At 39.4% G+C, this 27334-nt stretch overlaps 1 protein-coding gene across 2 annotated transcripts in view; it reads right to left on the bottom strand.

The window, feature by feature from the left end:
• The window catches only part of NELL1 (neural EGFL like 1), an 820299-nt gene that overhangs the window by 308368 nt on the left and 484597 nt on the right, over positions 1-27334 (bottom strand). For both annotated transcript variants that reach the window (XM_025459768.3, XM_025459770.3), the window contains exon 14: positions 13404-13526. In XM_025459768.3, the coding sequence (XP_025315553.1) occupies positions 13404-13526 (123 nt within the window). The remainder of the gene's footprint in view (positions 1-13403; positions 13527-27334) is intronic.

Raw genomic sequence — 27334 nt, 5'->3', positions numbered from 1 at the left:
CTCGGTAGACCATCTACCCCCCACTCGCCACCCACTTTCTGAGCAATGATGGAAGTAATAAGAATTTATTGTTTTGGACTTGCTAAAATTTGAGGGCTTGTCTATCATAGCAGGTATCACTGCTTCCCTCCTTATATAAGTAATCTCATGTGTTTTGGCCATTTTGCACTACAGTCTTCCCACTTAGGGGCAGAGAGTGAGAAGAAATATCCAAGTGTAATTCATTATGTCTAACAACAAATAGGTAAATGAGTAGCAAGAGGTCACATGACTGATTCAGTATCCACAGGACGCTATATAAACCAGATGCCCTGGCAAATAAACATCTAGGTATAAATGAAAAGATAAAGCAAATGCAATAGTAACAGATACTGAATTCAGTGTGGCTGAGTTGGAGGATACCTGTATTTTAAGGAGTAAGCTGCGAGCAATTATCAACACAGCTAAGGCACCCTGCCGTGGGGGTTTTTAACTTTATTCTAGCATGCATGAGGCTGAGATGCAGAAATACATCATTGTGCTGGGATAGAACGAGACAGAAACACAAAACCGGTAAGTGTGAACCACAACACACTGTACTGGTCAGTAGTAGTTAAGCATTCCACCAATATCCTGTCATGAGCCTCAAGTCCTGTTGACATTTACACATTATATGATGTTTTCCCATTTGTCCTTTGTGTCTTTAATAAAAATTTGAGTCAAGAGCAGTCTCTAAGGTAATATTAAAGTATCTGTGCCAGGCAGGCCCAGTAGCAGTACTTGGCCTAGGCTCCTGACTATTTAGCTCTCATAACACAATCATCATTAAAAGACACCAGATCCGGGCAGCCCGGGTGGCTGAGCAGTTTAGTGACACCTTCAGCCCAGGACGTGATCCTGGGGTCCTGGGATCGAGTACCACATCAGGCTCCCTGCATGGGGTCTGCTTCTCCCTCTGCCTGTGTCTCTGCCTCTCTCTCTCTGTGTCTCTCATGAATAAATAAATAAATAAAATCTTAAAAAAAAAAAAAAAGAGAGAGAGAGAGAGACCAGATCCATTTAGGCTAAACTTGCCTTAAAATATAGCACCCAACCAGGTACCATAGGTCTTTTGTTTCCATGCAATAGATATTCTTTGCACATATTCTGAGTTAATTTAGGCATGTCAAGTATAGCTGGCATCACTCTCCCATAGTACCAGTTGTTAAATATTATGAATATTTTACATATAATTGCTCTCCCAAACAGATCATAATCCAGAAGATGGCCTAGAGGCTGATATGATATCTTCAATAATGGGCCTAAAGAAACATTAGGAAACCTCTCCTGGTCCACGGAGAATTGTTCCTTAGGAAAGAAAGATCGTGTTATCTTGATTTTCTGAACAGAAAGTCAATGTTCAGTAGCCTATTTTCAAATAAGATTTTATATATTTATATGGCTTTGCTAATCTCATGAGTCATTACAGATGTGACAATTATGGTTAACAAACATCAATGCAACTCACCCAAGTACAGCCTCAAGATGCACTCAAAAGAATCGGCACTTGCCTAAGTGTCAGATTTCCACTTCCTCTGAGATACAGGTTGGTTTAACATGTTTCCTTTAAGCCCCCAGGGATGTAGTTACTGTCTGCCAGCTTCAAAGGGAAGCACTGGACTTTGGTAAGTGAAAGAAAGTGCCTTAAGTGCATCCAAGAGACTCTTTTGGCCCAGCAGAAATGCATTTGAAACAAAAGAATATTAAATCCCAGGACAAGAATATATCAAGTCTGCCTTGTTAAGCCAAACTACACAACCAACATATTGTATCCTATGCCAGCCAAGTCCCCTTCCCTGGCCCCAGTCTTGCTAACATGCTGTATTGGTTTTAAGACTGCAATTCAGCTTCTGGTAGGCCTGCAGTTCTTTATCAAAAGCGGATCAACAGGACATCTCTTGATAACTTATGACACAGTTGGTTTCATTTTCCAGTTTCAGTCACATTTTTCAAATGAAATATTATTGAAACTTTAAGCATAATAATCTCCTCTAGGCATATACACATTTTTTTTTTTTCTCTCTTAGAATTAAAACAGTGTTAAAAAGCGCACTCCCGGGCAGCCCTGATAGTGCAGCGGTTTAGCACCGCCTGCAGTCCGGGGTGTGATCCTGGAGACCCAGGATCGAGTCTCACATCGGGCTCCCTGCGCGGAGCCTGCTTCTCCCTCTATCTGTGTCTCTGCCTCTCTCTCTCTCTCTCTCTGAATAAAAAATAAATAAAAATCTTTAAAAAAAAAGTGCACTCCCCTGCTTTAGGACTATAACAGATACACCCACTTCTAAATTTAGTACAAGTGGTTGTTGGTAAGCATTTTTAGGGCAGTGAGTCTGCCAAAAAGGTTTGAAGTTATTTTAATACTGTTTAACAGGGGCGCCTGGGTGGCTCAGGTGGTTAAGCATCTGCCTTCATCTCAGGTCATGATCCCAGGGTACTGGTATCAAGCCCTGCATCAGCTCCCTGCTCAGAGGGGAGTCTGCTTCTCCCTCTCCCTCTGCCCATCCCCCCCCACCTTGTTCATGCTTGCTGTGTCACTCTCTCAAATAAATAAATAAAATCTTTAAAAAAAAAATACTGTTTAACACTGCAGCTGATACTCAAATCCTCTCGTTGACATTACTACCAATCTACTTTTTCTACTAGTAATACTGCATTTAAAATAGGTGAGCCTTTCTGGGGGAGGAGTAGCAAAGATGGAGAGTCTTTAGCATGTTATTTTCTTTAGTCCTCAGGAGGGAATGATGATGGAATGACTGTTTTAAATTTCTTTGTTTCTGTACCCAAGTAATAGCTATTTCCCTTATGAGGAGGGGGGTCTCCTTGGCAAGTGACAAACTGATTCACACGTGCCACAGAGATGATAGCTTCAACAGGATACAAACCATCGATTCTCTCAGACCTTCTGTATCAGGCATAGAGAGACTTCCAGAACTTTCCATCTCTATGTAATCAGTAAAGCAAAAATCTGACCAGGTATCTGTATCATCTCTCCAGCTTCTGTCCTTACCCAAAACTGTATGAGAGGCAAACCTTGAAGTAGGGCCTATTGCCCCCAGAGAGCCCAAGATAAAGCCAACACTATGATTCCCATATTGTCTTATGTCAGTTTTTTTTTTTTCTTATGTCAGTTTTAAATGGATTTGAACCTATAGGAATGGAGAAAAAAAAAATGGTGACACTCCAAATGTTCAATAGGCAGTGGTAGAATAATATTCCATTTTTATGAAACAACACAATCCAAAGTTTGTCAAGGGTTCACAGTTATAGGACCAACAGAATAACTGATCCTATGCTGTTTGGGGCCCCATAATGGAATACTGATGAGACTCACAGATGTTTCCCATGGGTCACGGAGGAGCCAATACACAGTATGAAAAGACACTGACCTACTCAACAATGTATGCCAAGATACTATCCAAGTCTCTTGGAACATGAAGGGCACAGTTCTGTGTTTAGTAACTTGTCATGTTCCCCATGTTGCCCTGACTGCCCATTATAAGTGTTTTCTAGGTCTAAACCTTGAGCCAGGTAGGACTTCTGAGTAAATAAGTGAATGAGTCTAGATAGAAGCCATTTAAGGAAGAATTTGAAATAGATGCAGGGGGAAAAAAGAGGCAAACATGCAAAAAAGATACCACACTTGGGCTGCCTATTGCCTCTTAATTAGGATAAAGGATTTCATCATTTTTGGTATAATTAGGTTAAATATCCATAAGGCATTTGGTATTGGTGGAGTATTCAGTATCAATAGGAATGAAACCTAAAATTGAATAAACGAATTTTCTATATACAGCAGCTAATGTCATAGAACTTAAGTAACAGGCTCATCAATGATTTTATAAAATATTAATTATATAATAATGTACTTTACAGTCTTAATTTTTCTTTGATCATCTGAATGGTGGTCAAGATTCAGAGTAATTAATACACAAGGCTACAAGAGAAGAGTTGATTTGTGTCAGAAGAATAGACAATTCCCATTTTACATCAATATGTATTTACTGAGCACCCAGGAAGCACAAGATCTGACACATAAGCAGCTAAATTTAACAAGGCATAACCCATTAAATACAATAAGCAGCAATGAGAGGAGAAACAGTATATTTTGACTGGGAAGATGAAGGAAAAATGGGATTTGAGTGGGACTAAGAAGGGTAACCAGGATTTCAACTGGAAGAGAAAGAGGATGGAAAAGTCTCTCCATTATAATAAATGACCCCAGGGAAAGGGAAGGGAGCAGGAGTTCCCTGGCCTATTAAGAGAATGGTTAGCTAATTCTCAAGTGTGACCGGTCAGGTAATGGGCAGAGCTATGTGAGAGATGAGGCTCAAAATACCCAGATAGGGCCAAGCTGTCACAGAACCTTGAGTGCCTTCAAGAGTGCAGACTTTCTTTATTCAATATAAAATAGTTTCTTTAGTAGAAAACCGTGTCATCATCCTGTAGCTCGCGCTTCCAGTTAATGGATATTTAATCATGGTGTTATGGTTCAGCATGTTCCTAATAAACTATTTCTTAACCCTGAATATTAAAATTTGTTTCCCTGTGTTACGAACACTTTGTGATAACTGGCTGACCATAACTGAAAGGGATTTTGTTATCTACATCCACACTAGTCTTGTCTTTATGATTTATGGTCAAATCATAAAGTTAGCAAATAGTCCTAAAAAACTTGAAGGTTGCATTTCTTACAGTCATCTGACCTAGTCCAATTATTTCAATATGGTTCTTTAAAAAAAAAAAATCTTAACCATACCAAAGGGACAGACTCCCTTATCATCTTCTTTACATGCAAAATTTTAAGTGGCTCTCACCACTACAACAGTCCACATTCATCGCAAAGATTCTTCCTATTTACAGTCTGATCCTGAGCTTCTCCAAACCTACCCGCTTCCTGATTTTATAAATGAATCAGGTGCAGGGTCGAATTTCAAATCCCTCCTTGAAATGTTAGCAAATTGTCCTGTAACCAGAAGTACACACTTAGAAATATATTCACAACCGTTATCTATTTATCAATACAAATGTGTTTTTACAAACGGACCTGGCTCTAAATGGGTCAGACCATGCCATATTGTCAATCTTGCCTCTCATCATTCTCTCCCAACTTTTCTCCTGTACATCTAAAGGCAGAATTTTAGACTGGGGCCTTCCTGCATTCTTCCTCATTACATTACCCACTTTCAAAACCACATCTGCAGTGCTGTGAGTACTCTTGCCAAAGGCTTTCCTATTCCCCTTGCATTTGCTTCAAAATCCCTAAGCATCTTCTCTGATTCACAGCCTGGCAGTTTATCAACTGTATTATCTCCAGCGGTATTGTAGTAAAAACAGCTTACTTTTCTCTCCTGCCTCTCCCTCTCCTCTCTTCCCATAGCACCTCCAAGTCTCTGAAAGCAACTTTGTGCATCTAAGATACCTATATCACTTATTTTACTCAGAATTTCACTTACATCTTTAGCAGGCTGTCACGTTAATGTTTCTGTCTCCATCAAACCCTCTCTGGGCTTCTGTTACTGACTTTCTGGGGTTTTCTTGTACAATTTATCCAGCCTCCCATGAACCAGAATTTTTGGGAAGCGGTACTTCTGCAAATGCACCTCTATGGAAACACGCTCATAATAAATGACTTCAGAGAACTGCAGGATTCTGAGGTGCCTCAGAATAAACATGCAGCTATGTCCCAGGAACTTCGACAGTGAAATGAATTTCATTGTAAGGATTTTCTGGAAAGTCAGTCATTCTATTAGCAAAGCAGACTCCACACTAAAGTCCACTTGCATATCTATCTTTGGGAGCCTCAGCTGGGGACAAGGTTTGAGTGGCCTAAGTGCTTCGGTGTCCTATGCAGAGTTGCTTTGTTGCAAAATCTTCTAGGTACACAAGTGTATGCTCTATTAGAAAGGAATCTTAGGGCACCTGGGTGGCTCAGTCAATTAAGCATCTAAGCACCTGCCTTTGGCTCAGGTCATGATACAAAGATCCTGGGATCAAGTCCCAAATCGGCCTCTCTGCTTGGCCAGGAGTCTACTACTCCTTCTCCCTCTACCCCTACCTCCTGCTCATGTGCTAATTAATTAATGTATTAATTAATTCTTTAAAAATTAAAAGGAGGGATCCCTGGGTGGCGCAGCGGTTTGGCGCCTGCCTTTGGCCCAGGGCGCGATCCTGGGGACCCGGGATCGAGTCCCACATCGGGCTCCCGGTGCATGGAGCCTGCTTCTCCCTCTGCCTGTGTCTCTGCCTCTCTCTCTCTCTCTCTGTAACTATCATAAATAAATAAAAATTTAAAAAAATAAAAATTAAAAAAAAATAAAAATTAAAAAGAATATTAATGTATTCATTCATTAGGAAACTTCCAAGAACTATATAGTCAGCTCTGTGCTAAATGTTGGTTAAACCTAGGTAGGCAGCCATAGCCTACAGGAAGCAGGCAAGGAAACTGTCAGCTGTAGCATGGGACGACCGGGACTGGAGCAGTGTTTGGGGAGTGTCTTGGAGCACAGAGGACTGTAGTGTTCACCCAGCCCTCTCTGAGATCAGAGTAGGGCTTCTTGGACTTTAAATGTAAGAAAAAAAAAAAAAAAAAAAAAAGAAGGTACATTGTCATAAACTGCAAACTCATTAAAGAGCCCCCTCATTGTGGTTTGAAAATAAACACTGGAAAGATGAGTTAATATATTGCTCTAGACATAAAAAAAAAAAAACAAAACACACACACACACTGAGGGGACATGCAGAGGGTGATATCACCATTTCCTGAAATGCTGGAGGATTTTGAGCAAGGGCATCATACTAGGTTTGGAACAGATCCTAGATCCCAAGACCTACATTGCAGAGAATTGCAGCTGGGGAACAGATAGTGAGATGATGAGTCAAGAAAACCCCTGGCTAACTCCTTAACTCTGATTTTTCACTTAAAGAATTCAGAATTAAAAAAAATAAAAAAAAAAAAAACAGCTCCCTGCACATCTTTCATCTAAGAAAGAGATGAAACTAGAAACACAAACATTTTGCCACTTCTTAATAGAAGTTGTTGGTGGATTTGGGGGGATGGGGTAGTTTCTTTTCTATTTATCTGATTTCCTCAAGAAAGGTTTCCCCTTGGCCCACCTCTCATTCTTCCCTGACTGCTGGTGAGCGAGAGAGAGGATCTGGACAGCGAAAGCGAGAGAGGATCTGGACAGCTCCTTCCTCACTTATACACTAGGGATCAGGAGAGACACAGGAAACACCCATTCTGGGCTGTTCCTATTGCCCTCCAGGGGGCAGAGGCAGCCCTATGTGGAGAAGCTCCAGGGGTAGCCTTGGTTCACTGTGAATAGGTGTACAAGTCTAATTTGGGGGCTCAATATTATGAACACTATTGTCAGGGATCCCTGGGTGGCTCAGGGGTTGAGTGTCTGCCTTTTGCTCAGGGCGTGATCCCAGGACCCGAAGACTGAGTCCCACATCGGGCTCCCTGCATGGAGCCTGGTTCTCCCCTTTGCCTAGGTCTCTGCCTCTCTCTCTGTGTCTCTCATGAATAAATAAATAAAATATTTTTTAAAAAAATGAATACTATTGCCAAATATATAACCCATGTTCTCTGGTACCATTTTTATCAGTCCTCATATCGACATTTTGGTTTCCACTGCTTATTTGTCTCTCAACTGGTTCTGAATGCAGGTGGGGGAAAATGGTATTATTTTTAGGCTCTTCTCAAACCACAACAGTGATCATAAAAAATCAACATATTGGTCCCTAAGAGATCATCTCCGGCAGCCTGATAAGGCCAAGTTTCTTAACCTACAAAACAGAAGATCTGATCCTCAACCACATGGACAAAACACAAAGCCCGTGTGGAGGAGACAGAAATAGGGATTCAATCCACAGAAAAGCAGCAGGGAGACGAGAGAGAGTACTATCAGCATTCCAGCTTCTGGAGAAATGTATTCCTAAATTCCAACCACCTTTTTTAGGTTAGATGACACACATGGAAAGAGAAAGTTAGCAGACATGTCCAACCTCACCAGCGTATAACCAGCTCAGAAGGACCCTTCACTTGGGGATTAATGCTCTGTGGTCACCATCTGAACATTCTTAATAATTTCATCTTTGAATTTTGTCTTTTAAATGAGGTCTAAATGGGACACCAGAGCATGTACTGGGGCTTTGGAACCTTAGCTAATGTGTGGTCCCACCTCGCATGCACCCCCACCCCACCCTAGGATGAGTTCTCAGTTCTCCATTCTTCTGACCCCTGGGCCCTCACAGCCTTCTCTTTTCCACTCAGCAACAATTGCCTGTCCCCAGCAGGGTCCTGTGTACAGATATAGCAAAGGCTGGGGTTGAGAATGCATGCTCTGGGTTTTGCTGGTAATGTATGGCTATGTCATCCTCACCCCAAGCTGGCAGCACTTGGGTGGATTCCACAGGCGACCCAGGGAACTGGTAGGGAGACTACAGTCCCTTGGTTTGCCCATCTGTTGTGTATTGGGGTGCAGGGCTCAAGAGAAGGGGAGATACCTGGCTCAACTTCTCTGCCCCAGCCAGGTCTGGACCCACGGCAGTCAGTGGGCCAAGTGCACGTGCCAATTTAGTGGATGGACCTGGTTCCTCTGGGTATTTGCATGCACTCTAAGAGTATCCCCACAGCCAAGGGAAAATGACTTTATTTTTTAATTAATTAAATTTTTTTTGGGGGGGGAGAGGAGAGGAGAGGGATAAAGATTGAAAAGGAGAGCGAATCCCAAGCAGACTTCATGCTCAGCGCAAAACCTGTCATGGGGCTCAATCTCAGGACCCTGAGATCATGACCTGAGCCAAAACCAGTCAAGCACTTAACCAACTGAGCCACCCAGGCACCCTGGGGGTGAATTTAAATAACAAATAAAAAAACACTACAGGGAGGCCTGGGTGGCTTAATGGTTAAGCCTCTGCCTTTGGCTCAGGGCATAATCCTGGAGTTCCAGGATTGAGTCCCACATTGGGCTTCCTGTATGGACCCTGTTTCTCCCTCTGCCTATGACTCTACTTCTGTGTCTCTCGTGAGTAAATAAATAATATCTTAAAAACAAAACAAAACAAAACAAAACACTACAAAAGGTTGAGAGAGAGATCACGAAAGAAAGGCAAAAGCTTTATATTTTATTTTTCTCTGGGCTCTGACAATTACATAGCCAGGCTTGCCAGCAGATTTTTCCTACTTGCAACCAAAGGAGTCCTAATTAAAACACAATAATGCCTTTCGCGTGCTCTGTGTTTTGAATAATTCTTTTTAAGCCTTTTTCACATAATACCATTTTGTAAATAGCTACACTGGGTGGGAAGCATCTGTTCAAATCTTTTCCCCATACTAAATGGTGAGCCCTCCAGTGACCTTGTCTTATTTGCCTTTTGCTCTTTTGGTGCCCAGAACTATGCTCCAGACACAGAACTCCCCCTTAATGTATGTTTGTAAAAGAATGTCAATATTATTAGTCATTAAGACAAGAAATGTTCTAAAGGATCATCATATCTTATCCAGCCCTAGAAGACAAACAAGAGGGAAGGCCCTGTCAGTTACCTACTACCTGGCAGCTACCCAAAGCCCACCTCAGGTCCAGGTTAATGTGGGAGTAGGAACGCAGATAAACACTCCCATAGACAACCTCGACTTGCATGTCAGATTGTGCAAGTCAGATCTGAAACAGTGTGCTAGTGTGTTGTCCATTTAACCTCAAATTTTTAGCAACATACCTTATATAGTTTCAAAAGTTTTTAGTCTGTTTATCAAAAATATGGGCAATTTAAAAAATTATCAATTGCCATTGTACCATCTCTTCCCTTTTTGATTTCTTTGCAATCTCTAGTTAGAAGAAAAACAGACCTTAAAAAAAAAAAAAAAAAAGACAGTTAAATGCTGAATAGCCAGGGAGCAGGGAGGAAAAGGAAGAAGGAGAAAGAGAAGAAAAATGGAAAAGATAAAGGAAGGGGTCTAAAGACAGTAGCACTAATCAGGTTAAATTAAATTGGATTTAGCTATGTTTTGTTCAAGATTTACCTGTGAGCTAGAACAATGCTATCAACCTCCCAGGGGTACGGCGGGAACTAATGAAGTAACATATGTGGACATACTCAGCAAGCCATCTTGCACATATTGTGTGACGGTTGAAGCTGAACAGGTATTTACCATCCACATGAAAAAACAAAAAACAAAACAAAACAAAACAAATACCCACTTTCCCTGGACATTGGCCACCAGGAAAGCCCATGTGAAAGAACTCACACCAATTAGGATTGTTTGAGAAATTGCTGCCTTGTGTTTTGCCTGTGAATAGTAGTGTTAATGGTGTTTATTTCTAAGCAGATGTATTCAATTCTATGAACAATACCATGTCTTAGAAGAGCTTTTATACATTAAAAAAAAATAGTTCAAGTTGTCTAGTTATCCCTGTCCAACTCCTTCTATAAATGCTTAGTTACAGGTGGAAAAGTCAACTATGAAATATATGCCCTGAAACTGAGACACAAATTTCAGTACTTCAGTCAGAGGGCTGAGGTTCAAGCCTACTCATCAACTGCCTCCTCCTCCTCCCTCATTGTACCACTACTAATACTGTTTGTACATTTTATAGCATTTGATATTTTAAAACACATTGATATGTATCTATACACACATATATATGCAAAGAATTGAAATATATATCAATGCAAAGAACTGATGTATACACATACACACAAAAAAATACACACATTCTTTTAAGAATTCTTTGCAATCATACAGTTGGAAAAATGCGGTGCTGATGTTAACCTAATTTTACTATGTAAAAATACAGAAGTTACAACTCACTAGCAAGGAAATCTTGTCTAACCCCAAACTCTGTAACCTCATGGTCCAGTTCTTCAACTACACTGCACTTCTGCCCAGGTAACTTTTATAAAACATGAGGTTCTCCCTATCTTATTGAAGTCTGCCCAAGTGACCATGAAAACCACTTTAAAGAAAATTATTGTCCTTGATTCATAACTTTCAGGGGAAGATGTATTTTCAGAGCCTGTGGACACCAGGAACATTATTTGAACTCATATTTTTATAATGAGACTTTCAAATTCCACAAAGGTGAGCCACTACTTATCACAATGGCAGGAGAGGGTTTGGCAAACACAAACTCACTGAACTAGTGCAATTAATATTATTTTATGAGGTAACATAATTCTGGGGAAAAAAAAAAAGTATTGAAGTCAAATCCCTATGTGCTCCTCAGACTTACAGCATTAGCATGCAAACATCAGCAGTGGGCTTGATAATCCATGGAATTATATTAATATTTATGTATTTTTGTTTTACTTGGACGTATCTTAGCCTTCTTTTAAAAGCTGAGCACTAGCATTTTTATTTGTCTCAAGGAACTTAAAAACACACACACAATTACGATATGTGTAAATTCCCATTGTGAAAGATGCAAACATTGAATTCATTGAAGTCCATGTTCTTTGTCGCACACAGACGACCTCATAAACAATAAAATGAACAGTTTCCGTGTTTCAAGTCTCCATGCATACAGATATTTATAAATAATAAATCAGATACGTGATGACGAGATAGGTATTGTCCTGTAGGGTTTTCTCAAAAATATGTTTCGGAAATCCTTCAAAGTGTGTGTATGCACACGCATATGTACATATATACACTTAGAGTTTTAAAGCACTGCATTCTATATCACAAAATGATATGTGAAATAAATCATTCCATTACCAACATATTTTGATGGTTTCTGGCTTTCAGTGAATATGAGCAATGTAGTAAAACACCACTGTACATGCATATTCCCCCCTCATGAGCATGTGCATTTCCTAGAATACATTTCAAAAGGCAAAATCAATGGCATCAAAAGAATCCCTATATTACTCTTCGGATTTAAAAGTTCAAAGATTTTCTCAAATTGTAATTAAAAAGTTTCACTAATTTATACTGTCATGTAAACAAATAATCAACAAATTTGTTTATCCCAACCTCACCAACAGAGAATATGATCAATTTTTTTTAAAGATTTATTCATTTATTTGAGAGAGAGTGAGAGTGAGCAAGTGCAGTGGGGAGAGGTAGAGGGAGACAGAGAATCTCAAGCAGAATCAATCCTGAACATGAAGCTCAACTTGGGGCTCTATTCCATGACCCCAATATCATGACCTGAGCCAAAAACCAAGAGCTGGACATTTAACTGACTGAGTCACCCAGGTACATGAAGAAGAAAGTCAATTTTTACAAATTCTCCCCTATCTAATCCAGGAACATGGGTCCTTGGTCATTGCCCATTATTTCTCTCTCTTCATCGGCTTGTCATCTCCACAGAAGAATACTGATAACATGCTGGGTGTCCTTGGGCAAGTTACTTAACCCTTCTTGGTCTTAGTTTTGTCACCTCTAAAACGGGGATGATAATTATAATAATACCCACCCTGAAGGACTATTCCCTGTTTTTTCATCCATTTTGCCTCTTTTTCTATGTAATGTCCCTTTCCTTTTGGTTAGTTCAGTAAGTTAACACGTATTTAATGAGCGCCTACAGTGTGCCAAGCATCATTCTAATTTCTGGGGACAGAGCAGGGAGTCAAAACCCAAGTGGTCTCTCTCAAAGTGCTGACAGCCCAGAAGCAAATACAGAAACGTACGTGACAACGATCTGTCATGTTGTGTTAGTGAGGAAAAAATAAAGTAGGGTATGAGGCTAAGACCTAACAGAGGTGCTGTGTTAGAGCTGGCCAAAGTTTCTGTGGTGAGGGGACACTTGCGTAGAGGTGTAGAGGAAGTAGGCATCCAGGCTGAGGCGTCAGCAAGCACAAAGCCCTGGGATGGAATGTGGTTGGCGTGTTTGGAAATGTTGGTTGTAGAAGGAACAAGGGGGAGAGAAAAGAGGGCTGCCAGCTGAGAGGAGCCAGACACCAGCTTCTGAATGCTCTCATAAGCCATAAAGAAGCAATTTTGATTTTATGCTAAATGCAGATGGAAGCCAAGGCACTGACTCTCAATTGCTGACCTGCGCCCCCCACACAGAGAGACTCGAAGCTTCCTACCCACACGGATACCTCAAGTATGGCCACGGGCAGGGCCCACTTGCCCTCTGAGCAAATCTCACAGGGAACAAAAACCCACATCAGCAGTCACAGTGTCCCTCACAAACTCAGACCCAGAGGCAAAGCTCAACAGAGCCATAGAGCTGTGCAGCCACACCCCTGACCCAAATGTGTACCTTCTGCATCCAATCCAAAACGGAGATTTACGGCATTTTTCTTCTCTGATGCACAGCACCCTCAGCAGAGGACAGACCAGGAATGGAACCCTGGCCATGCTCAGCTACCACAGTGGTGACAAGGGTCTGCAACATGAGTGCCAGGAGCCCAGGCAGGGACAGCAAGCCTACCTCTGCAGATGGTTCCATTCCCCACGTAGCCTGGTTTGCAGGTGCAGCTGTGTCCCCGGACGGTGTTGGTGCAGATGGCATTCTCATCACAATTGTGTTGCCCGCTGCCACACTCATCATGCTCTGTTTGCAGGGGGAGAAAGAGAGAAAGACATCTTAAGTTGGCATCACAAGTGTTGGGAAAGTAAGTTGGGACTCGCCAAATAAGAATGACAGTGACTACCAGGTACGAGGATCTTATGATGCACCTGGCAGTTTCTGTGCCTGGTATGGTTGAAAATCTCAACAACTCTAAAAGATGGAGGTCATTATCCTCGCTTTGCATATAAAGAAATTAAAGAAATCATAGAAGTGAGTGTCTCACGCAAGTTACATGACTTTCATGTAAGTCTTGCATGTAAGTCTGCATGTAAGCCCTGCTCTAAGGGCACTGCTTTTTCCATGCCTTGCAAATTTCTGTAGAGGTTCCAAGGCTCCAAGACAACATTTCTCACCTGGAGACAATTTTGTTTCTCCTCCCCACCAGAAATATTTGACAATGTCTGACGATATCCTTGGTTATCATGGCTTGGGACACAGGTGCTACTGGAATCTAGTGGATACAGGCCAGGGATGCTGCTAAGCGTCTTACAGTGCACAGGAAAGCCCTGCACAAGGAAACATTAACAGCATGAAACACCAACAGTGCCTAGGCTGGGAAACCTTCCTCTGACATTGAAGAAGGAAAAAGAAACAATTCTACATGTGAGATTCCAGGGTTTCTTTAAAACTGAAGAGGAAGGCGCAGCTTATATTACCTGGCAAAGAAGCATTTACTAACAAGGAATTTCAAAGGAATTTCATTGGTCACAGGACATGCTGGCAAGCATGGGGTTGTGCCAAGTCCAAAAGGGAATTACCCTTAGGATCTCTCCTCAAGGGCCTTCCGTGGGGCCCTGAACTCTAGTTTTCCACGTAGCCCAAGGCCCAAGTTCACAGGGGGGTCAGCATTCAACCCCTGGGTTGACACCTGCTGGGTAGTTACATGGTTGTATATTTTCAAATAGCTGAGGCTTCCTTAACCCACAAGATGCTGGGGGATATAGATCCAACACTTTATAAAATGGATGGAGAGATTCCAAGTTAGAAATCAAGATTTCGCAGATAATACTACTTTCCTGTCATAATCAAGAAATTTAAACAGTCCTCTAAATGGCTACTCTGTAAAACAAATATCAGATGTTTAAGTCTTAAATTTTAAAAAGAAAATTCAAATAGGTTTATTCAAGTCACGAAACGTTATAAAACAGGAGTTGAAGTCCCAGCTAGAAACGTCCCCAAAATCACACAAACTGAACACTAAAAATTCAATGTAGTTTCTAAAGTGTACTGTTAGATCAATGTAGCAATCAATTGAAATATCATCTATCGGGATCCCTGGGTGGCGCAGCGGTTTGGTGCCTGCCTTTGGCCCAGGGCGCGATCCTGGAGACCCGGGATCGAATCCCACATCGGGCTCCCGGTGCATGGAGCCTGCTTCTCCCTCTGCCTATGTCTCTGCCTCTCTCTCTCTCTCTCTCTGTGACTATCATAAATAAAAAAAATAAAAAAATAAAAAATAAATAAAAAAAAAAGAAATATCATCTATCTTCTTTAATTTTTATTATAAATTTTCTAGCAGAGACCCAGTATGAGAAAGTTTAAGTTCTAGAAAGTAGAGCTGTTTTAGTCACTCATGTGCAATCAAAGTACAGCAAACACAAGCATATGACTCTTGATTTAACACTTGAGAGTTTTCAAAAATTAAATAAAAATTCATTTGGCCTTAAGACCAAACCACAGTCAGTGAGACATGTGCACAGGTTGGCAAGTAGGGAGAAGAGAAGATTTATAAAGACTCACTTCCAGTCTGTGCTAATGTCATCTCCAGCACACTCCAGAACTAGTATAACCTGTAGATGTCCGATCACGTTTACAGACCCACAAGGCACCTAGTATACACAGGTACCATAGCAGAGGATGTCGGGCACACAAAAATGTCTGAGTACAGACTTCGACACCCAAGTTTTCAAACCTAAATTCATTTAATAATTATTAGAGTCTGCACTGGGAATACAAAGGTGAGTAGAGAAGGTCTCTGTTCACATGACCATTTTAATAGGGGCCACCAGATGTCAATATGCAACTAAGTGGAACACAAGGGAGAAGTGATAAGAGTTATAAGGAGGCGACCTTATATATTTTATCATACAAACAGAATACATTTTATAGTGAAAGGGGTTCTGCCAAAAATTACACTGGAATAACAGGCAGGACTCAATACCATATGCAACCTGGCACGTGTGGTCCTCCTAGACCGGAGGAATAAAGATAAAATGAAATAGCAGTCCATTGGAGGAAAGCAATTTCTGCTAAGAGGGAGAAAGGTCTTCTTACAAAAGGTAGTATTTGAACTGGTCTTTAAACAATGGTCATGGTTTTCTCAGTCAGAACTGCCCAGCAAGGGCACTACAGGTAAAAGAAAGGTATGGTTTTATGCAACATTCCAAGCATCTGGTCCACCTGCACCTACCTGATAATTCTTTTTTTCTTTGTTTAGGTACAATTGATAAAACTAAGTTATTTTAAGTGTTGCTTTTTCATACGCACACATCGTGGAAGGCTTTCCCTCATCAAGTTAATTAACACATCCATCCTACTTGGTCTTATCTGCCAATTCTTTTTGAAGAAAACTTCTTCTCTGATGAGGTGGCCTGCAAAGTGGGAGTTCATTTCTACCTCTCTCCAGTTTGTCATTTTGTTTCCATGACTCAATATAGCGTCTCCCAACGTAACTGGAATATCTGTGCCCCTGCCTGGCTTCAGACACCACGTCCTGCCCATATTTTTGCCACGAAAGCCTTGCATATCTGCTCTCCATACCACGTAAATTTCACCATCTTGGAACTTTTACCAAATTTGGCATCTTTACCTCCTCGGAGGCAATCACATACATGGTGATATTCGCGAGCTTTATTATTAAATTCCCACTGCAGATTTGACCTATGTTGGACAGAAACAACCAAAGAAGAAATGGTCTCCTAAAACCATCAAATTCCCTCCCAGCTGTTGGGGATGCTGCAAAGGGGGCAGGACTAGCACTTGGAGAGGTGGCATGACACAGACTCTACAACGATGCAGCCTGAGTTAGATGACCCTGGGTTTGCCACTTATATCAGCTATGTGAACTTGAGGAAGTCATTTGGCCAATCTGCATCTTAGCTTCCTAAGGTGTAAAATGTGGATAATAATAGAACCTAGCTCCTGAGATTGTCATCAGGATTCCATTCATTACTATAGGTAAAATGCTTATAGCACACAGCAACTAGTACACGTTCTACCGTTGTAAGCTATTATTGTTATTACTATTACCACCACCACTGCAATTATTTGTGAGCAGACCTAATTGTTGGATAGTAGTTAAAATTGGTTAAGAAAACATTCTCTTGCCTTTATAGGGTGGTAGTCCAGGAAGAAAGGCTATGAACAGATAGGCTTTTGAAGACGATTAAATTAGAGCATCTCCTTGAAGACCCAAACACGTCTACATTTAATTATGGTCCCAAGAAACGAGGCTATAGATTGGAAAGGTGAAGGATGTGTGTGCACAATTGATGTATGACCTGAGTTTGATTACAGTATATTTGGAGTATCCAACCTCTCAAGATGGAAAATGATGATTGTGGTGCCATGCTGTTTCTCCACTGATGATAATAATTACTGGTATGCTGGCTAATACTTATTGGGCACTCACGAAGCACTGTCATTATCATATAGGTTCTTCCTCCTCCTGCTTCTCTTCCTTTTCTTTCTACAGAATGGCTCAGAAAGACTCTAACACTGTAATCAAATGTAATCAATAGCCATTATCAATTAACACCCTGTTTTCCTTAGTGGACTAATCAGGACCTGAACAAGCTACCTAAACAGTCATTTCAGCTGCAAATGCTCCATGTCTGGGGTCTGGTTGGCTTGTGGCTTTCCTTTGTCCAAAGTAATCTCTTACCTAGTTTATGGAGTTGTTACAATGACCCCACTGGGGGATGTCAAGCACATCTCATCAATCACATGTTATAGATGAAGAAACTGGGGTTTGAAGCTTGTAACAGGTCAAAGTACATAGATAATAAGTTGTATGTCTGGAACTCCACTCCCATGCATCCCGTCTCTTTTCCTGCATTCTTTCCACACCTCCATTTTACTGTATGATCCAAAGGAATTTCTAAAGTGTTGGCCATAGTGTAAGTACGTTTTTACTGTTTAGAGAATCATCATAGATTTATAGGAAGTTGTGAAAGTAGTACAAAGAGTCCCTTATGCTTCACCCAGCTTCCTTCAATAGTGCCATCTTAAATAGCTGTAGTACAACATGAAAGCCATTGGTATATTGTTAACTAGTCTAGAAAGAAACCTTATTCAGTTTACACCATGTTTAAAATATACATCCATTGTGGTAGGGGGTGGGGGTATATGTACGTAAGTGTATAGTTCTAAGCAGTATTATCCTGTGTATAAGTTCAGGTAACCACCACCACATTCATGCTAGGTCTTTTTGTTTATACCTATTCACCACTTCCCCAGACCCACATACCCCCAGTCCCTGTCCCTTGTCAGCTACTAACATTCTCTCATCTCCATAGGCTTGTCATTTAGAGAATGTAGTAGAAATAGAATTATACATATGGTAAGTAAATTTTGAGACTGACTTTTTTCACTAGACAAAATGCCCTTGGGTTCCAATCAGGTTGTCGTACGTGTCCCTAGTCCATTGCTTTTTGTTGTTCCGAAGTATTCCCTTGTATAAATGCATCACAGTTTGTTCAACATACACACACTGAAGGACACTTGGATCGTCTCCTATATTTTGCCATTATGAAAAAGTGTCTATGAACATCTATGTGCAAGTTTTTATGTGAACATGTTTTTCATTACTCTGGAATAAATATGCAAGAGTATAAGTACAAGGTCATATGATAAATGCTGTACCACTTTATATACCAATCAGCAGCGTATAAGTTATCAAGTTTCTCCACATAATGGTCAGCATTTGATATTGCCACTTTCAAAATTTTAGCCATTCCATTGTGTGTGTAATTGATACTGTACTGTCTTTTTAATTTGCATTTTGCCAATACTATTGATGCTTAACATCTTTCCACACACTCATTTTCCATCTTAGGCTTGTCTTTGGTGAAATATCTGTTCATGTCCTTTCCCTGCTTATAACTAGGTTTTTATTTTACTGTTGAGTTTTGAGAATTTTTCATATGTTCTAGATATTAGACCTTTATTATGTGGTTTATAAATATCTTCTCACAGACTATACCTTGTATTTTCATCTTCTTATTGGTCTTTGACATGCAAAAGGTTTTATTTTTGATGAAATTCAATTTATTTTTTTATTTTATGAATAGTGCTTTCAACATCTGAGAACTCTTTAACCCTAGGGCTTAAAGATTTTCTCCTATTTTTTTTTTACAGTTTTACGTTTTAAGTCCATAACTCATTTTGAGCTAATTTTTACATATGATGTGAAATTTTGGTTGAGCTCTTTTTCTTGGCCTATGCTTGTTTAATTGCTACAGTGCCAAACGTTGAGAAGGTTGCTTTTTCCTCCATTAATTTGATTTTGTACCTTTGTCAAAAACCAACTGGTTATATACATGTTGATCTATTTCTAGATTCTTTATACTGTTTCAATGATCTATGAGTCTATTCCTCTGTGAATACCATACTGTCTTGATTACTGGAAATATATAGAACACCTTAGTATCAGATATAGTGATGTCCCCCACTTTATTATTCCTTTGTCAACTGGTTTATTCTAGTTTCTCTGTCATTCTACATAAATTTTAAATTATGCTTGTTCATTTCCATAAAGTATTGTTGAGATTTTAAGAGATTGTGTTAAACTTACAGATCAGTTTGTGGAGAATTGACATTTTTATCACACCAAATCTGTCAATCCATGAACATAGTGTATCTACTATTTACTTATTCTTTGATTTCTTTCATTATTGTTTTGTAATTATCAGAATACAGAACCTGAACATTTTGTTAGATTTATAACTAGCATTTCATTTTGCCTTGAAGCAACTGTATATGATACTATTATTTTGGTTTCTACGTGTTGGTTGCAATTATATAGGAATATAATTGATTTGTGTGTGTTGATATCATTGCCTATGACCTTGCAGAACTCATTTGTTTCTTCTATATTTTTTTGTAAATTCTTTACAATTTTCTACATAGACAATCATGTTGTCTATAAATGGAAATGGTTTTACTTCTTTCTTTCTGATCTCTATACTTTTTATTTCCTTTCGTTTTCATATTGTGCTAAGACCTCTAGTACTATGTTGCACAAAAGTGGTGAGAATGAACATCATTGGTTATCAATCTAAGAGAGAAAGCATTCACTCTATTATTAAATATAACGTTAGTTCTATTTCATAATACCTTGTAAATACTGGGTGGAGGTTCAGCTCCCTGGTGAGCTCCACTGACAATGAGTTTGGGAAGGGTAGAGTGTCTATTAGCCTTTTCTTGCACTGCCCTGTTCAGTCTCTAAGCTGCTGGGTGGGAGTGGAGGTCCAGGTTCATGCTCAACACCACTGACATTATACAGGGAGGGAATCAGCAGGTTCTCTTTACCAAGCAAGTTTCCCATTGCCAGATGGCTATGGTAGAGTGGGTATTTTCAAAAAGGTTTTCTGCTTGTTCTGTTAATCCCCCTTTTCCCTAGAAGAGGTAGAGTTGATTTTTCTTAAAGTTTTTATGGTATGTGCCTATTGGTGGTTTGGGGTTGCAGTCTTCTTGAACTAGGATGTATGAGATGCAAAAAATAAAAAAATAAAAATAAATAAAATGGAGCTCCTTGTGAGCTCCTCAAGTCATAAAGTTCTGGTAGTTTCACTTTCCTTTCCCCTTTCAGAGTCTTCTTGGATATTTACTGTGTTATGTGTCCAAAGGTTTTCTTTATGTTATAGGAGAAAGGACCTGGGAGAAATGGTGCTAGTCCATCTTGGTCAGAATCAAAAGTCTCCCATATATTCAATTTTTAAGAAATTAGTCACTTTCCTCCTCTGCTTCTTCTCTAAATAGCACTAATATCTGGCATTTTTCATGAGTAGCATTCATTGAGCATGTAACTATGAGCCAGACTCTGCTCTAATGTGTTACAGCATTCATATGAGCTAAGATTATCATTTTTTTTCTATATGAAAAAGTGGGAACAGAGGGGTAGTAGCCCAAGGTTATAAAGTGGTAGATTCAAACCAAGACAGTCACTGTCAAAGCATGACAGAAGAATTAGATATGTCATTGTTAGTCAGTCTTGAAATTCCTTTCTCCTTTAATCCTTTATAATAAATCCATCACTAAGTCTTGATTTGTCTAAGTGTCTCTCAAATTCATTCCTATATCCCAATTTCTGCCACCACCCTTATCCAAACCACCATTGTCTCACCCACATCTAAGCTGCTATCGATTAAGTTAGTGCTATAGCTTCTCAATGGATCCGCCCACATTTATATTGCCCACTTTTAATACTTTTAATTTATTCTTGATACTATATTTAGAGCAACCTCTTAGGAATTCAGATCTGATCATGTTACCATCCCTGCTAACATTTTCCAACCTGTTACTTCCCTTTAGTCTCAAAATGCTACTATGTGTAATAACAATGTCCTGGTCCTAGCACGGTTTCACCTCCACCTAACTGCCTCATACTATTTTTGTTCCATTTTTTTCACTCTTGCCCACTCTGCTCAACCCCATTGCCTTTATCTCCTTTCCTCAGGTCACAGGCACTTTCACATGCTCTTCCCACTTGGCCCAGTTAACGCTGGCTTATCTTTGTTATCTCAACTCAGTCGTCACCTCAGAAAAAGAACACTTGATTTCCTTGACAGGTAAGGTTCCCTTGTAACCTGCTCATATAACACTCAGCACTTCTCCTCCGTTGGGCTAATCACAGTTACAATTTCATGTTTACTAGTGTATTAGCATTTTTACTAATATCTGCCTTTTCTACTATAGCATACATTGCTTGGGGATGTATCTCAAAGGTATCTTTCTTTACTTTAGATCCAGCCTCTAGTAGAACTTCTGAAACTTAGTATGTGCCTAATACACATATTTATAAAAGGAAAGAAAAGAGAAAGTGAGAGAGAGTGGTGGGGAGGGAGGGAAAAAGGACAGAGAGTATGATTGCCTTTGGCACCAAAAGTTGCAGAGAGGTCAAGGAGAAATAAGGTAAGAAAAACGTAATAGAATCAGGCAGTTGAGGGCAACTTAAAAGAGCTCAAAAATGAAATACAACTGGTACTGATATGTTGATGTATTTATCACACTGACTGTGGGAGGAGAAGAAAATGATGTGGCTTCAGGAGCTCTCTTTGAGGCAGGCCATTTCTTCCATCAAGAATTGCTAAGGATTGTGAGAAAAACCGAAGCCTTGTAAGAAAATATCTGCAAATAATTTATCTGACAAGTGCCTTGAATCAAGCATATATAAAGAACCTTTACAACTCAATAAAAAGATAACCCAATTAGAAAATGGGGAAAGTATTTAAATAAACATTTCTCCAAAGAAGATATACAAATGGGTAATAAGCACATGAAAAGATGCTCAGCATCATCAGAAATTATGGAAATCTAAAGCAAAAAACACAGTAAGATACCACTTCACATACACTAGAATCAAAAAGACGAGTGATGATAAGAATGTAGGGAAATTGGATCCCTTCTACACTGCTGAGAATGTAAAACATTTCAGCCACTTTGGAAATTACTTTGATAGTTCTACAAACTATTAAACATAGAGTTACCAAATGTTCCAGCAATTCTACTCCAAGGTATATATCCAAGAGAAATGAAAACATATGCCCACACAAATACTTTCACACAAATGTTCATATAAATATTACTCGTAACAGCCAGATGGTAGAAACAACTCAAACATTGATCAACTGAAGAATCCATAAAGAAAATGTTGTACATCCATACAATATTATTATTGTATATTATTTTACAGTATTCAGCAATAAAACAGCAGGAAGTACTGCTATGTACTACAACATGCATCAGGCATGAACCACAAAAACACTTTGCTAAGAAATTAGTCACAGGAGACCATGTGTTGTATAATCTCTTTTACATGAAATGTCCACAGTAGGCAAATCTATAGAGACAGAAAATAGATGAGTGTTTACCTAGGACTAAGCTTGAGGAAATGGAGAATGAGGGTGAATGGGCACCAGTTTTCTCCCTGGGATGATAACAATGCTCTAAAATTGGATTATAATAATGGTTGCACAACTCTGAAAAGTATACTTCAAGCCACGGAACTGTACACTCTAAGGAGGTAAACTTCATGCTACAGAAAGTGTGTCTCAATAAAGTTGTTAAATATTATTAACATTTATCTCTCTATGCTTTAGGATGAGGATGTAAAGGACTCATCAGAAATCAGTCTCAGATGAAATTTTCTTTTGTGAATGGGTATAAGAAATGTTAACTGTTTAGCTAATACCCTATGAATATGCCATATTACTTTAACTGAAAATACTATTTTATAGTAATATTTTGTGGGGAATAAAGTACTTATGTATAAAATGTATACATCAATTACAAGATGATCCTTACTTTCCCAAATGTGAAATACGAAAATCTATGCTTTAGGCCCAAGGATACATGTTATTTATAATCTAAAATGGCGCTTGAATTCAAGAAACATTTTTCTAACTCAAAATAAATATGATTCCAAGTTTCCCATTTTCCAGAATGGATAACTAAATCTCATTCATTGGTTACTTTCCACTCCACTTTGTACTCAGCAGGATCACACTATGGTCCTCGGGATTTTAGACAAAAGTTAATGAGTACACTGAGTTGCACACTGGTTATTACCATAACCTATAAACAGGCAGCTTGAAGTCCTACTGATTCCCTGCTAAGCTCAGGGGCTAAGATCTTTGCCAAGAGTGGGTACCTGATATCAGGGACCTGAATTTAACCACACCACAAATCCATTCTCCTTGGTGGAACTGACTCCACTCTGAGAGACACCACTTTAAGAACTTACAGGTCTCCATCTTCTCTCTCCTGGGTGTAGCAACTTTAGCGTAGACCCCTTTGACTTCCTCATATGCCAAACCCTATAATCTCAGCTCCTTCTGTGTAATTTGTTGTCTTTGAAAGTGTGTATTAACTCTGTCCATCAGCAAAGAGGCATTGGGTCTTCAGAACTGGAAACAGTCCATCACTCAAAGCCCTGAGTAGGGTTATAAGCAAAATGGGCAGGAAGATTATAGAGAAAAGGTGGGACTAAGGAGTGAAAGGAAACTAGTTCCCATCCTTTTCAATTCTCCCATAGCAGTAAGAAACAAAACAAAGTAGTAACTCAAGTACTTTTCTACTTGGATGTATAGTATTATATATTAAATATGGCCAAGTTATATATAATGTACATTACTCATTTTTATGTATTTATACAAACATAGAAAGTCTATAAAATGTATGTTAAACTATTACCAGTAGTTTACACTTGGGAGAGGGTGAATAGAGGAAAATGGGAGGCATTTATACTATTTATTTTATTCACTTTATACTTCTGAATTTTTCTTTTTACAACACATATTTTTCATTACTAAATAATAGTGGGTTTTTTTTTAATGAATGAATAAAATAGTTTCAGATTCATCCAAGTTTGTACAGAAAAAGCAAAGTTTAAAAAAAAAAAAAAAGAAAAAGAAAAGTTTTGGGGGCTGACCAATCCAGAAGCAAACCCTAGAGAGACTGGGCCAACAGTCCATATTCTAGTTTCTGTGTTTACAATATGTGAACATCATGACTAACTTGTAGAAAACTTGGTTTAGTCAGTTTCCTCACATCTGAACAGATTCTCCTACAGAAGAGATGTTCAAGAAATGTTTATATAATGAATGCTCATGAAAATGAACTTTGTAAATTAAACCATCTGCTATCATTTTGGGCACATGGTAGGTACTCCAAAATGGCAGAAGTGATCACCAGCATCGTGATCATTATCAACATCATCACAGCGTGACGCTGGCCTACATTTTCCATGAACTCTTCCTCAGTGGGAAAACTTTACTAGGAGCTTTGTTATTCTCCTCTATGTCCCAGAGGCCCTGAATCCAAGTCCAGCTTTGTCACTTGCCCACTCTGTGATCTAAGCGAGTATACTTAATGTCCATGAACCTCAGTTTCATCACCCAAAAAGGGAGACAATAAGACGTGTCACACAACTGTTGGAAAGATTAGCAGAGAAAGCATGGAAAAAAAGTGTCTAGCAGCACATCAACCAACGAATATGGATTCAGTAAATGTTAATTTTTCTCCACAGGGATAATTTAGAAATGGATCATTAAACTACAAAATTAATAGAGAACTTAACTGTGGTCCAACGTCTCTGGGCTTGTTTTAAAATACCTAGTCCAGTAAGAATATCCAACATGAAGATAAAATAAGCAAAACTGTTGTTTGACTTTGGTCATGTAAGCATCCCCAAAACAATCCTTTTTCTGAGGCCCTTTCTCTCTCCACTGTGAGGAAGATGGCTTGTAAATATTTTTGGTTCTATAACTACCCAAAAGAACTCTGAAGAAAACTGTCTAAATGTAAAACACAGCAAGAAAAACAGTGCTGCATTATTGCTTATCTTTATCATAGAAGTTTGCCTGTTGCCTGTTCCTTCCAGGAGTCTTGCTTTGAATACGTTATTCTTTCTCTTTCTGAAGCAAGGGGATGGTACAGAAAAACAAAAGAAACTTGAAAGAGAGAAAGGCTGGCAAAAGGGAAAGTCTCTTTTCCTCACTTTTCATCAGTGATTGTGACTCCTCGTAAAGGTGCTCCGCATCTCAATTAAATTACTAGCTCCCAAAGAAAAAGAGGCTGGAATTAAAGGAAACACAGATCCTTGAAAACGTGCTAGTCCTTCTCCCCTGATTTCCAACATGCTTCTCCAATTCTTATCCTTCATACCCAACTGGAGGGAGTTGAATACTGTCCTCCCTCCACAGAATGTATGTCCGTGGGAATCTCAGAATGTGACCTCATTTAGGAATTTTGCAGATATAATTAGTTAAGGTGAGGCTATACATGGTTAAAGTGAGCCCTAAATTCAATAACTGGTGTCTTTATAAAAAGAGGTGACACATCAAAATACACAAAGAGAAGGTCACGTGAAGACACAGGCAGAGATTGGAATTATGCAACCACAAGTCAAAGAACACGAGAAATCACCAGAAGGTAGAAGAGGCAAGGAAGGAGAACCCTTCCTTGCCATTGGAGAGAGCATGACCTTACAGACTCCTTGATTTGGGATTCTGATTTCCAAAATCATAAGAAAAAGATTTCATTGTGTTAAGCTACCCAGTGTGGCATTTTCTTATAGCAGTGCTAGAAAACTAATATTTCAACATTACATATAATTTTTCACATCCTAAGTTGCTAAAAGGACGCTGATGGGCCTAATGCCCTTCCCTGTTATCTAGAAAAGAGACACTACAGTATCGAGGGGAAGGAAACATACAAGTCCATAATGAAGTCATTTGACTGTGCTTAAGGGGGGTAAACATAAGAGCGAGGGACAGACAGCACCCACAAGCAGCTGCTCCAAGATACCGGTCATTTTCTTAACCCTTCTGAGACTCAATTTACCCATCTTTACAGCAGACATTATACTACCTGCCTGGCTGTGGATCAGTATTAAAATTATGATTAGAAATGTTGTTCAGGGCCCACTATATAGCAGATACTCAATAGCAGATACTTTTTAAAAAAATTAAATAGGCTAAGACTAGGAAAATTATGATACTTAAAAATTTTTGCTAGGCCAACTACCAAAGGAAATGCCACCTTGGAAATATTAAGTATATATTTATTGAGATTAAAAGGGGCTTATAATAGGTCTCTGCTATCCATCTTTCTGATGAGTATTCCTAGGAAGCTGTATTAACAAGAAAACCCCTGGAGGATAAGGAAACCCTAAGCATTATCAGCCTCATCACCTGCATTAGGGGTACAATTTCTTGACCATATCATAAGTGGTTGACTTATTTCTTCTTTGTTGCAGGCAGAGTCAACTCATCATAAAGGATGTAATGCCAGATACTTCCCCTCTGCCCTCTTTACACATAAGAGCATGCAGGTTAGTATGCTGAGAGGTTTTTATGATTTATTTCTCCTCTGAGTAAAGAAGATGACTAAAAAGAGGGAAAAGAAAGGGAATATGGGAAAGAAGAGAAACAGATCATGCAAACTTTGTGGCCCTCTCCCTGCCCTTGGTTGCCTTTTCCCCTCCAGTTCAGATGTTCAAATACAGATTTAAAAAGTAGCTTTAACATCAGGTAATTATTTAGGACCTCTTAAGTGGTAGGCACAGGTTACAAAGGCAAAGACATACTGGTCCTGCTTCCATAAAGTCTACAATCTAGAAACAAAGCAGGCCCTTCTGATCCCAGATAATATGTGCTAGACATAGAAATACACAACAGTGGAACACAATCCAGGCAAGAGTCAAGGAGGCCTCCCTGGAGGAAGTGACATATATTTAAAAGGCTGAATGGGAACTAGCCAGGCAAATGAGGCTGGGGGTCAACTTTGAAAATAAATACAAACAAACACAGTTCAAGCTCCAAAGCAACACCAGAACTCACACAGTGAGTCATTTCAGCAAGGTGATAGGTCTACAAAAATTGCTCCAATTGAACAGTGGAATAGAAACACAAGACAGAGCAAATAACCCTGTTTATACATGTAATGTATATGCTGTAGGACAGTGTTGCTTCCCACAGAATAATGAAGTTGCCTCATAGAAGTCTGATGTGCCTCCCTTACAGTGGTCAACTTCCAGTGTTAACAGGTAGTATGAAATATCATTTTCT

Source organism: Canis lupus, chromosome 21, assembly GCF_003254725.2.
Source record: "Canis lupus dingo isolate Sandy chromosome 21, ASM325472v2, whole genome shotgun sequence".
NCBI classification, from domain to species: domain Eukaryota; kingdom Metazoa; phylum Chordata; class Mammalia; order Carnivora; family Canidae; genus Canis; species Canis lupus.
Note: the sequence above shows the minus strand (reverse complement) of the source record. Positions and strands in the feature narration are given on the sequence as shown.